The sequence below is a fragment of the Notechis scutatus genome, chromosome 9 (assembly GCF_049901735.1).
Source record: "Notechis scutatus isolate UNSWTSFEM ecotype Mainland chromosome 9, rNotScu1.2, whole genome shotgun sequence".
In the NCBI taxonomy this organism is placed as follows: Eukaryota; Metazoa; Chordata; class Lepidosauria; order Squamata; family Elapidae; genus Notechis; species Notechis scutatus.
This window is the reverse complement of record NC_142017.1, coordinates 21,360,500-21,374,079: the sequence shown is the minus strand read 5'-3', so window position 1 is coordinate 21,374,079 and position 13,580 is coordinate 21,360,500. Positions and strand designations below refer to the sequence as shown.

Genomic DNA, 13,580 nt, shown 5'->3' with positions numbered 1-13,580 from the left:
ATCAGAGGTGGGATTCAGCAGGTTCTCACCAGTTCTGGAGAACCGGTAGCAGAAATTTTGAGTGGTTTGGAGAACCGGCCAATCCCACCTCTGACTGGCTCTGCTCCCATCCCAGCCTCCCATTGAGTCCCAGCTGATCGGCTGGGTCTTCTTTGGTTGCGCTGCCCAGGAGAACAGGGCTGGAAATCAGGTTAGTGGGGTGGGGAGGGAATGGGGATTTTGCAGCATCCTTCCTGTGCCACGCCCACCAAGCCACGCCCACAGAACCAGTAGTAAAAAAAATTGAATCCCACCACTGATCTCAATCCTGGAAAGCAGGAGAAAGTAAGTAGAAGCTATTTTGTTTGAAATAAAAGAGAGAAACTCTTGACAGGTTTTCAAGAGTCTGTTCAAGAGTCCTGTAGCAATGAATTAGCATCTCTGGAATCCTTCGGGACCTGTTTCTTGAGCTGGCCCACCTCAGAGGGTGGATCTCTGCGGGTTACAGGAGGGTGGACTAGTCCAGGGGTCTCCAACCTTAGCAACTCTCAAGACTTGTGGACTTCAACTCCCAGAATTCCTCAGCCACAAGTCTTAAAGTTGCCAAGGATGGAGCTCCCTGGACTAGATGACCATTGTCCTCTTTTCCGGCTTCACCTTTCCATCAACACCTGTTCTGATGACGTCTATAATCAGCCTCCCTGCGCAGACAACTGTGTGATCGTGCTGCGGTTCGAATTCAGACTCCAACGGGCATTTCCTTTCTTTCCTTTCCCGCAGCCTCTTTGACATGGGGGGAGAGTATTACTGCTACGGGTCAGACATCACCTGCACCTTTCCTGCCAACGGGAAATTCACTCCCGACCAGAAGGCTATCTACGAGGCCGTGTACCGATCCTCCCGGGCCGTGTTCGGCAGCATCAAGCCAGGTAAAACAACAACAACAACCCAAAATCGGTCCCTGCCAACAATAACATGGGGAGAGAGGAGAAATAGGTCCTTGCCTCTTAGAGGTTGTGGGCATGGATATTCCAGTGCCAGCCATACTTCACAAGGTCCATCCTGCCTTTTCTTGACCCATCTCTCAAGTTGGAGTGGTCCAAGGGCACGATCACAAAAAATCATGATGGACGAACTTCAGTTGCCCCACTGCAATTGCCATCTTGACTTTTTTTTCCACCACTCCTGGGGTCACCCCCGCCTCGGGTGCGCTTTCTCCTACCTTTTTAACAGCCTTTTGCCTCTGTCATCCAATTCTTTCCGCGACAGCTGAAGATCTCTAGTAGGTAATATTTCTGCTCTCCTGATACCAGGACAGCCAGGTTCATAGGGCTTTAACAGGACTCTCTGGGTGGCTTACGATGTCAGCATGTCACACACACACCCTACCAACGATCTGGGTCCTCATTTTACCAACCTCAAAAGGATGGAAGGCTGAGTCAACCTTGAACCCTGTCAGGATTGAACTCCTGGCTGTCGGCAGAGTTAGACTGCAATGCTGTATTCCAACCACAGCACCACCACGTTTCTTTCATTTTTGTAGTTAGTACGTTAAAGGAAAGTGTTGTAGTCCTGGGGTGGGGATGGCAGCTGCCAGGTGTGGGAAGGTGAGCTGCAGCCACCACGCCCAGCAGCCTGGTGCAAAACCCCAGCTGGCCAATTGGCTACCAAAGTGAGTCTCTCTTCAGATTCACAATGTAACGGGGGGGAAAATGAAAAAGTGGGAAAGAAAGACAAAAAATGTACAAATCAGTTCTTGAAGTTGTTCTGGAAGAATGTCAGTGGAGATTCTTGGCCATCCAGGTCATGGTTGTCCCAAAGGTGCTTTTTCAAGAGGCAAATGGACATTTTGCTTCTTATCCAAAAAGCTCCCTTCAGCTACGGCTGGATGGTGAGGAATGAAGCCAGAGCTGAGAAAGCTTCTTGGATGAGAAGCGAAACATCTTCAAGGAAAAACAAAGTCCAGTTGCCTTTGGAAAGAAGCACCTTTGGGTCAAGAAAGGGAAGTCCAGTGGAGCCTCACGGAGTCTGCCTGCTTCCTTTTCATTTCTCCTTTTACATTGGAATAAGGTGGCAGATGCTAAATGGCAGCTGATTCCTCTTGCTTGTCCACTGAACAGCTCACTGTTCAACAACCCTGTTGCAGCTCAAGACATCTGCAGCCGCTCCAAGCCGCTTCTGCTATCACGGCCGCCAAACTCTTGTTGTAATGAGTCATTCCACTTTGCACTTTGGTTAGAACTCCAGACAGCCAGCAAAATTTTAACATGCATGAAACTTAAGCCGTTAAAAGCCTCAGTTTATATCAATGAAAAAATAGCATGACCAGAACATCCACCGGACCTGGTGCTTTTTGTCAAAAGTGACCATATGAGGGTCTTGCCTTAGTCGCACATTATTCTGCCCCCCACCCCGCCATGCAGAGAGAGAGAGAGAGAGAGAGGGAGGGAGGGAGGGAGGAGGGAGCCTGCGCCATCCATCAGCTCTCAGATGGGGAGTCAACAGCCCCCAGGTCTGGAGGTGGGTGATGAGGAAGAGGAGGAACAGCTGCGTCCAGTGCCTGACGCGTGGATGCACAGAAGGCAGAGGAGAGGAGAGCAGTGGAAATCTATGGGCCGGTCCTTGGGAAGGAAGAGCCGCCACTGCTAACGAAGCCCCACCCTAGCTCTGGGGATAAAAGTCAGGGGGGTGGAGATGAATAGGTGTGGTCATCTTCTGGATGGACAGACTTGTTAGCCTGTGTTGAAAGAGAAACTTTTTGCCGGAGCTACCGGCGCTCCTAATAAAGGAATATTTTGAATTCACTTCAGGGGGTTTGTCGTGTTTGGGGAGCTGGGTCAGAACAACACTATGATGTGGGTGAGGTCTACCTTCCATCTCATGGCCAAGTTTAGCTCTGGGCCTTCTCAGTCTCTTGTCTCCTTTGAAAGAAAATTGGTCCCATTGAAACCTCCCATCAATGGTGAGACCAGCCTTGAAAGGAGCCCAAAATACAATCCGCCCTGGGGGCCATTTATTCTTCAGTCCTTCACTGTTGGCAGTAATGCTGTTGTGGTCATTCTTGTTTGGGCCGCCTCTGTTGTTTTGTTTTGTTACTTATTTATTTCCCGCTTTTATTATTTTCGTGAATAACTTAAGGCTGTGAACATTTCCAACGCATGTTTTTTTCTCCATTGGGACCAGTCTACCCAATTATGGGATGGAGCATCCTGCTTCTGTTCTCGCTTTTCAGCCCCCAATCCAAGGGCCTTTTCAGGCACTCGCTTTCGCCACAAACTATTTTTTTGTGTTAAATTCATGTTTTACCGTCAAAGAAATTTAGCTAGCTGATGAGAGCTAAATAGCTTGAAATAGATCTATACTAGTCTCCCTTTATTTCTTTGTCGGTAAAACATGAATTTCACACATTTGCAACACATCTTCCTCTTTTATTTTCCCCACAACAACAACCCTGTAAGGTGGGTGGGGCTGAGAGTGTTCTGAACCAAACTTTGTTCCAAGGAAACAAACATCAGACAGAGGTAACAGCAAAACCTTTTAATAATTATTTGCAAATTCTGTTCCTTCCCAGTTAAAAGGCTATTAAAACTAATTGTCTCTGATAAGAACGAGCCTTGCCAAGGTTGTGCAAGGCTGCCAAGAACACTAGATAAAGTTGCCAAGAAATATTTCAAACAAAGAGTCTCCAAACACCAACCAAGATATTCTAAATGTCTACAAGGCTTGAGTGCAAAAACTTCTTTGCTTCCTGCAAAGAACTCCGGTTTCTCAGCTGGCTTTTATCTCTTAAGGGAGGGGCCATCACCCTGCAGCCTTACTCCCGAGTTGCCCCTGCTGCTGCAGCTGCTCTTTCCTTCGAGCAGCCCTGCACGCACACGCACTGGGCACAGGCTCCTCGGGGACCTCTTCATCATTGCTGCCAGCCCCCACAATCCCCGAAGGCAGCGCTCCACTCCCTGATGGTCCTGGCCCCATCCCTGCATCACACCCAGGCCCCTCATCTGAGTCCTCGCGCTCCGAGACCTCAGCCATCCACACCTGCTGCCGGTGAACCACAACAGAGAGAGAGTGACAGGCCCAAAGCCACCCAGCTGCTTTTCATGGCTAAGGCAGGACTTGAACTCATGGTCTCCTAGTTTGGTGCTTTCACCACTAAACCAGGTTGTCTCCCTGGCTTTTAATGCTGTTCTTCCAGCAGGCTTCACTGTCAGCCCGCTTCTTCCTTGTAAACCTTCCGTCTGGTGAGGAATGAAGCCCATCCTGCCTTTCTCCCTTCCACCCTACTCCTCTTTGGTCTCCTATCCCATCCTGACATGGCAAAGAAGATACTTGTTGACTGGCTGGGGGCTGATTTTTGTGAGTAGCTTCCATTAATGGTGAAAATAGGAAGCTTTTTGACAGGCGTTGAGACAAACTGACTGCAGTTTTTACAAGCAGTGTGGCTTCCCCGGGGAAAAGGTAGAGCTATTTATTTGCGGTGGCACGTACTTCCATTCTCCTTGCTAAAGCAATGTATATCCAAAAATAAGAGTGCATGAAATAAATAAATTGAAAAGCTAGGAATGTTGAGAGTTTGGATTGGAAAAAAGTGGAACTTGAAATGAGGTTTGGATCCTTTCGATGAAAAACACGGATTTTGAGAAGCAGCTGTTGGATGGAAGAATCTGGGAGGGATGCTGGTGCTGCCTTTAACATTTGGGGCAGGCTGATCTGTTTGCCATGGAGCCTCTAATGCTGGGATTTCTCTGCTAATTGGTTCACGTGCTTCGGTCAGTCCTGGCCCCCTTTCTGGAGGGAAACTGATCCAGGAGTGATTCAACTTAGAACAGGATGGGATAGGGATAGAATAAGATAGAATGGAATGGAATGGAATGGAATAGAGAAGAGGAGAAGGAGGAGGGAGAGGAAGAGGAGGAGGGAAGAAGGAAGTAGAATAGAATTAGAATTAGAAATAGAATAGAATATGGAATGGAATGGAATGGAATGGAATAGAATAGAATAGAATAGAATAGAATAGAATAGAATAGAATAGAATAGAATAGAATAGAATAGAATAGAATAGAATAGAGGAAGGGAAGGGAAGGGAAGGGAAGGGAAGGGAATAAATAGAATAGAGAATGAATAGAATAGGATAGGGATAGGATAGGATAGCATAGGATAAGATAGGGATAGAATAGAATATAAGAATTAGAATTAAGCTGGAAGGGACCTTGGAGGCCTTCTAGTCCAGCCCCTTGCTCAAGCAGGAGAACCTGTCATATATCATCTCAGACAAGTGACTGTCCAGTCTCTTCTTAAATAAGAAATAAGGAGGAATTTTCTGACAGTGAGAGCCATCAACCGATGGAACAGAAGAAATTGCCTTTGGAAGTTGTGGGAGCTTCATCCCTGGAGGCTTTCAAGAAGAGACTGGACTGCCTCTGTCAGAAATGGTGTAGAGTCTCCTGCTCGGGTGGGGGGTTGGACTAGATGACCTCCAAGGTCCCTTCCAACTCTGTTACTCTGTTGTTATTTGCTTTATTCATAGATCTAGCATTCAGTGCAGGAGAGCAGGGTTTGCTTCCGTTTCTCCAAGGCTCCCCCCACGGGACGTGCCTGAGAAAGAGAGAGGCCATCAGCAATATGCCAGGCCTGGGCTTCTCCTTCTGTAGGTGCTCGACCACTGAGGCCCACCCAATGAAACAAGGCTGAGTCTGTTTCCGGCTCCAGCCAGAGGGCCTCCCGCTGGTTCTCTGGCCTGCGCTGCAGCACTGTGTCTCTCTTGGCAAGGAGCTGAGAAGCAGACGCCCCATCAGCAGATTTTGCGGAATAGAGATGGCTCAAGCCCCATGGTGCAAAGTCCAAAGGTTGGCCAGTTTGGCTGTGCAAGCTGGGCTGACAGTTGGCTGGCTTCGAACCAGAGTCGAGGGGGCCAAGGTTAATTGCCTGGGATTTGATGGGGCAGGGAGAGGAGGAGGTGGGTCTATAAATAACCCTATCAATCAATCGTGTGTGCGGGTATGATCATTCCAGGTGCAGGTTGGCATCTGGATAAGGGCAGTCTTTGTGTGATTGGAGAAGGAAAGGAGAGAAGTGGGGGAGAGAGAGAGAGAGAGAGAAAAGAGGAAGAAAGGAGAGACAGAGAAACAGAAAGAAAGAGATACAAAGAGGAAAGAGAGAGAGAGAGAGAGAAAGAGAAAGAATGGAGAGAGAGAGACAGAAAGGGAGATACAGAGAGAAGAGAGAGAAAGAGAAAGAGAGGTGGTTGTAGGCAGAGAGAGAGAAAGAAAGAAAGAAAGAAAGAAAGAAGGAAGGAAGGAAGGAAGGAAGGAAAGAAAGAAAGAAAGAAAGAAAGAAAGAAAGAAAGAAAGAAAGAAAGAAAGAAAGAAAGAAAGAAAGAAAGAAAGAAAGAAAGAAAGAAAGAAAGAAAGAAAGAAAGAAAGAAAGAAAGAAAGAAAGAAGAGAAAGAGAAAGAGAAAGAAAGGAGAGACAGAGAAACAGAAAAAAAGATACAGAAAGAAGAAAGAGAGAGAGAGAGAGAAAGACCAAGAAAGAAACAGAGAAAGAAAGAGAAAGAATGGAGAGACAGAAAGGGAGATACAGAGAGAAGAGAAAGAAAGAAAGAAAGAAAGAGAGAGAATGAGAGAGGGGTGGTTGTAGGCAAAGAGAGAAAGAAAGAGAGAGAGAGAGATACAGAGAGAAGAAAAGAGAGAGAAAGCAAGAGGGAGAGAGAGAAAGAAAGAAAGGAAGAGAGAAAGAGAGGCGGTTGTAGGCAAAGGACCAATACAAAGGTTGCAATCTCAGCCTGACTGCTCTACCTTGTACTGTTTGCTCCAGGTACAGCGCCCCGTGGTTAATGCTGGGCTAAGAAACTGTTTTCCAAACCAAGATTACCTTTCTGTTGGGGGCTGCAGATCTGGTGTGAGCAAGGATGGGGTTTGGAGGGACTGAGCCCAAAGCAGAAATTCTCGTCTCCTCCCCTCAGGGCTTTTCCTGTTTTCTCTCTCTCAGCTCTTTGCTGTGTCTTCTAGGTATGGCAGCTGAGAGGCTTCCCCAAGAGGTGGGAGGGGGCTGCCACCACTGCCACCCCCCCCCCCTTGGGCCTGAAGCAGGGAGCCTCCTGCACAAAAATGGAAGGACACTTCGATGGATGAATGGTTGCAATAAGGCGATAAGAGTTAGCAGAGATGACTTAATTGACTTCTGTGATTAAAGAAAAAACCCACACAATTACTTTTGTTTCTACTTGGAAACCACTTCTGGACTTCGTGTTTGAGGTGGAAAAAATGAAACTTTGATTTGGAGGTTTACCGAATAGAGAGGTTTGTTGTTGTAGAAATGGCCAGTTTATATTATTATATGAAAGTAATAAGTTGAGGTTTGATGCTATTACCTTATTCTACTGCATCAAAGGGAGTCAGAAGTCAATGCCTTTCCTTCCTTCCTTCCTTCCTTCCTTCCTTCCTTCCTTCCTTCCTTCCTTCCTTCCTTCCTTCCTTCCTTCCTTCCTTCCTTCCTTCCTTCCTTCTTTTCTTTCCCTTTGGCCTACATTTTTCCCTTCTCCCTTCCTTATTTTCCTACTACCGGTTTTTTCTTCTGTATTTTATATTAAACTAATAAAAGAAGAAGAAGAAGCAGAAGCAGGGAGCCTCTCAAGCTGCATCTTCATCCTTATTTTGTTCTGAGCCACTTCTCTTCATGCAGATATTAACTAGCCCACATTTGCATTAATAATCATCACAGTTAACCAAGGAACAGGCCCAGTGACCAAAAACGGTCTTTAAGGCCTTGTTAAAGGCCAGCAGGGTCACAGTGAGACTGATCTCTAGCGGCTGGGGTCCCAGGAGGTGGGCACTGGGCAGGAAAGGTTCTTGTCTGGGTCCTGCCAGATGGATGGGAGCCAGAGCAGGCCTCTCCTCCCAGACCTAGTGGGATGGGTAGGTAGCAATAGCGCTGTGTATATAGCTGTATATAAGTCTTGTACCGCTTCACAGAGCTTCCCAGCCCCCTCTAAGCGATTTACAGAGTCAGCCTCTGGCCCCCAACAATCTGGGTCCTCATTTTACCCTCCTTGGAAGGACGGAAGGCTGAGTCCACCTTGAGCCGGTCACGATCGAACTGCATCGCAGTCGGCAGAGTCAGCCTGCAATACTGCATTTAACCACTGCACACGATGGATGGATGGATGGATGGATGGATGGATGGATGGATGGAAGGAAGGAAGGAAGGAAGGAAGGAAGGAAGGAAGGAAGGAAGGAAGGAAGGAAGGAAGGAAGGACAGAAAGAAGGAAGGAAGGACAATAGCACTTAGACTTATATACACAATGCTTTGCAAGCGGTTACAGAGTCAGCCTCTTGCACCTGACAATCTGGGTCCTCATTTTACTCCCCTCAGAAGGATGGAAGGATGAGTCAACCTTGAGCCCGTCAGGATCGAACTGTTGGCAGTTGGCAGAGTCAGCCTGCAATGCTGCATTCTAACCATTGCACCAACCAGGTCTCTAGGTGTTCCCAGAGAGAGCCTGAACTGCCTTAGCGTTAAGAACAGCTTTGAGATGACATAGCCACCATGACTGATACGTTTGTGGGATGTCAGGATTGGGGTGCAAAAATGGGGACAAAAATAGGAGGCAGCTACCTCCTTAAGAAAGTTCACCAGCCACCCAGGAGACTGAAATATAGGAAGCAACTAAGGAAAACAATGATGCGTTTCCTCTCCTTTTCTGATAAAAACATTTGCCACAAACAAACAAATGTTCCCTTTTGTAGGCATGGGGAGTTCCTGTATTTTGGTACTTTCTGCAACTCTGGGACCCCCGTTGCCATCCTCTCCAGCCCAAATAGTTCGTGGTGGCTTTTGTGGTCCGACACGTTGAGGAGGCTGAATGATCATTGTAAAAACATATGAAGAATGGTTGCAGGATTTGGGTTTGGCTATTCTAGAGAAAAAAAGGGACTAAGGGGGGTGGGGGACATGATATCAGCCTTCCAGTATTTGAGGGGCTGCCCCAAAGAAGAGGGAGCCAAATTATTCTCCAAAGCCCCTGAAGGCAGGACAAGAAACAGTGGATGGAAACTAATCCAGGAGAAACTTCCTGACTGTGAGGACAGTTAACCAGTGGAGCAAAAGTTGCCTTCAGAAGTTGTGGTTGCTCCATCGCTGGAGGTTTTTAAGAAGAGACCGGACAGCCACTTGTCTGAAATGGGACAGAGGCTGGACTGGAAAATCTTCAAGGTCCCTTCCAACCCTATTCTGATCAATTGATTATAGGATTCTGAAAACTTCTCCCTTTAAAAGAAATTGTACACTGTAGTAACAGAAAGAAGGTGAGGTTTGGGAGGCTCATCTGAAGCCGTTGGCCTTCTACGGTGATTTTTGGCTTTTCTTGATATTCTGACATTCCCTTTAATGAAAACGTGCCAAATGCTTGAAATGCTTCTGCGGAATCTCTACGTGCTTTCATAACTGTCTTTCTCCATCTTTATTTTTTCCCCTTGTAGCCTTTCCTCTCTTCCTTTGGAGATGCAAAAACTTCAATTGTCTTTGATCACTCCTGGAGTCCGTAGGGAAGTATTTATTAGTGTTTATATATCTACCTAACTGGGATTTTCTGCTGGGCTGTGATGAGATTAATAATGGAAGGAGGAGGGCTTTCCAGCTGGAAAAGGTTATTCAGCCCAGTCTCCTGGAGGGAAGGCCGGTCGTTCTGGCCACCTCCAAGGCCATCTCAGTGAGAGATCCACCTGTTGTTTCCACGTCCAGGACATGAAGCTTGGTCATTCGATTAGCTTTTCAAACTCTAGCAAGCCAATTTCTACAGCAGAACTTTCTTCCACTTCGGTTTCACACGGCTGACAGTCCCCCCCTGTTCTGAGTTGTGGCCTGGCCATTGTGTCTGACCTGGGATGTTCGTTCAGGAGAGGAGCTGGCTAATGCAGGAAATCCAGTTGCCCGGAGAGACCGGCACAGAGGTGAGGTTCTCCCGTTATTAATTCTAGGCTGGGCTTAAGGCTAGGATTTCCTAAAGATTGTATTTTGGTTGCTTGAAGCAGTTAATCCAGAAACAGCTCTTAAAAATCTCCTTGTGGGCTATTTATAAATCATCCGTGGTATAATTACAACAAGAAGTCAAAGCTAGGATTCAAAGATGCTGAAAAGAACCTTCAGAAAAATCATGTCTGGCACCCGTGCAAATTTCTGCTCATTCTGCAAGCTGTATGTGAAATCATAATTGACTTGGTATTTGCAAAGTTTTTTTGTGTATGTGTGCGTGTGTGTGTGTGTGTTCTGCCAATTGGTGTCTTGTCCACACCAGCCGTTAGAAAACTGGGTGGGTGAAAAGAGGGAAGTGCAATTTTCTTACTTGACTGTTAAGAAAGGATATTTATCACTAAGATTTTATTCACTGAAATACAATTCCCTCCATCCGGAAAACAAACCTCTCCTTCAAATTAATCCTGAGCAGCTCTTAGCTGTTTCCTCCAGCGGCAGCAGCAGCTTTGCTCCAGTTGCTAAAGCCCCATCGTGCAAGGGTCCCATTGGCTTGGACTACAATTCCCATGCATTGCAGCTGGGGTGGTCTGGATGATGTCCTTGCCTAGGCAAGGCCAGAATATTTTCTGGGTTCGGGAATAATCTTGGGGCAATTTTCTTTATGGGTTACAGCACCATGAGTTTTAGATAACTTTGCTGACAGTTTCCAGCAATTGTGGGTTGGAGGGGGAGAAGGCGTAGAGCAGGGGGTCTCCAACCTTGGGGTCTTGTGGACCTCAACTCCCAGAATTCCTCAACTTTAAGACTTGTGGACTTCAACTCCCAGAATTTCTCAGCCAGCTTGCTGAGAAATGTCACACGTGACCCCAAGGCTTTGGATTGCCTGATCTTGCCCTGAAAGTGTTATCTACTCACCTTGGTCTCCCAGGGAGATAAGGCGTTTATGGGTGCCATTATGGCAACCTTTTCTATACACGTTTTATAGTTGTCAAGGGCACTACTTAACGAGACTTCCTTACTGTCTTTATTATTATTGCTGATCTTCACCTGTTTTTATTATGCTTTGTGATTTTGATCTTCGGCACCTAGAGTTACCCTAGAGTTACACCTGAAGTTACAACTCCTTTAGCGAATACGTAAGATCTTGCATGGGCTATTGGTAGAGAAAGTTTAGTAATTTTGCATGGAAATGTGGATTAGCTCAAGTGTATTGATTTAAGCTGGTGATGTGAATGGCAGAAAATGAATTGTGAACAGTACAGAAAACGCCTCCCTCCCCTGCCCCCAACCAGAATCGCTCTACTAGCAGTGATGGTGCTGAATATAATTGCTAGGAGACTGTGACTTCTAGTTCTGCCTTGGGCATGAAGCCAATTGGGTGTTTTGGGGCCAGTTCTAGAACTAGAAGAGCCACAGTGGCGCAGTGCTTAGAATGGAGTACTGCAGGCTCCTTCTGCTAACTGCCGACTGCCTGCAATTTGGCAGATCGAATCCCACCAGGCTCAAGGTTGACTCAGCCTTCCGTCCTTCCGAGGTGGGTAAAATGAGGACCCAGATTGTTGGGGGCAGGAGGCTGACTCTGTAAACCGCTTAGAGGGGGCTGTGAAGCACTGTGAAGCGGTATATAAGTCTAAGGGCTACTGCTATTGCTAGAAAGCCACTTCTGAAAATGTTGCCCCAAAATTCATAGAGACTTGTTCCTGCAGACACCAGGAGCCAGAGTTGTCTTGATGGACCAGAGCAACCAGTTTGGCCCATTGAGGACTCCCAGCCCTGGTTCGGCTTGATTTCTTGTGCTCCTGCAGACCAGCAGTTTGTGGTCTGTCACCTCCTTAGCACAATTAATGTAGTACATCAATAAAAACATTAGCTCTTCACTCCTCCAGTTCCAGTCTAAAAACTCCAACCAACCTTGGCCTCCAAGGCGAGTGTAGACTCCTGCAGAGTGACTTCCATCTGACTGCAGCACGTGGAGCTCTCTTTCTCCAAAGTGTTTTTCCCCCCACAAGACTGCCCAGAGCCCCCGAGCCTCACTAAGGCCACCTGCTCCAACAGGAGCTTCAAGAACCACATCAGAACTTGCCATGTTGCAGCTGCACATATGTGGCTGGTTCTGGCTCCGGCAGTGACCCCACAGGATTAGAATTAGAATAGAATAGAGCTGGAAGGGACCTTGGAGGTCTTCTAGTCCAGCCCCCTGCTCAAGCAGGAGAACCTATACCATTTCAGATGAATGACTGTCCAGTCTCTTCTTTAAAAACCTCCAGGGATGGAGCATACACAGTGTCTGGTGGCAAGCTGTTCCACTGGTTAATTGTCCTCCCTGTTAGGAAGTTTCTCCTTAGTGTCTCCTCAATTCCAGCTTGTTTTTCTCCTTGGTTAGTTTCCAACCATTGTTTCTTGTCCTTGCCCGTTGGTGCTTTGGAGAATAAGCTGAGCCCCCCACTCCTCCTTGTGGCAATCCCCCAAATACTAACCCAATGCATGGCTGGTGTCTCTTCAGCACCAGGCTCTCTCCTCCAGCAGGCCTTGGCACCTGAGCTGTTGGCACCATCTGGGTTTGTCTGACTTGCAAACCACCTTGAGTTGTTCCTGGTTGGGCGAGATGCTCCTGTTGAACAGATGCTCCAGCCCTGCCTCTCTTGCGCCCGGCCTTTCTCCCAGAGACCTGCAGGCTTGGTTCCCATCGATGCTCAGCGATGGGAGGACGCTTCACTGCCTCAGCTGCTAGGACACCCCCTTGTTTCAGTGGGATGGGGCCTCCCCACCCCTCCAGAAGCTGCCTTCTTCCCCCGGGGGGACATAAACCAAGTTTGGTGGTTCTGCCAAAGCTAAACAAGGCACAGCTACCTTCTCGGCTCCTGGTCTCAGTTCAGCAACCAGACTCTGGGAATGACTCGTCCTCTGCAAAAGAAGGAAGAACTGAAGCCATTCGGCCATGTGGCAAAACCCCTGGACGTGCAAGTGAAACCTCAGTGGGTCCAAGAGGAAAGAGCAGTGTGCCTCAGGTCACCCAGATGTCTGAAATAACCGTTTACTGGCACTCCTGAGGAATGTCTTCGTAGGATGTCTTAATTCTCGGGATTCTGTCTAAGAATGACTATGAGTTGCTGACTGGAAGTGGAAACCATGTTTCTGCTTTGCAAATTCGGCCAAAATAGTGGCCCTACGTCTCCCATTGATGTGAATTTGATAGGATCCCTGGAGTCTCCTGAAGGCCTCTTCCTGGAACTAGTGAGCAAGGACTCACCTTGGATGGTGTCTACTGAGAGAGGAAGTGTCTTACCTCCCATTTTGACACTCCTGCAGTTCCCGCAGCCTGGAAGCAAACAAATAAATAAACACCATGGTGGCTGGAATAAAGCAATAAAGGCAGGCCTTCAGCATAAATCCCCAACATGGTGACAGATTGGCTCGGAGGAACTTGTCAAAGAATCATCCATCACACCGTCAGTTTCCCACCATTGGTTGGTTGCCTGGTTGTAGATTTGCTTCTCAAGAGTTCTCAATGCAAAGCAAAGGGAGAAATGCCCAAGCAGGGGGTTAGACTAGAAGACCTCCAAGCTCCATTTCAACTCTGTTATTCTGTAAATGCTTTTGGACTCTTAAGTGGCCAGAAGCATTTCTT

The 13,580-nt window shown here is 47.3% G+C and overlaps 1 protein-coding gene across 1 annotated transcript in view; it reads left to right on the top strand.

Annotated features, from left to right (window-relative positions):
• PEPD (peptidase D) overlaps nt 1–13,580 on the top strand; it is a 182,630-nt gene that overhangs the window by 159,130 nt on the left and 9,920 nt on the right. The window contains exon 12 of the mRNA XM_026680147.2: nt 760–908. Within this exon, the coding sequence (XP_026535932.1) occupies nt 760–908 (149 nt within the window). The remainder of the gene's footprint in view (nt 1–759; nt 909–13,580) is intronic.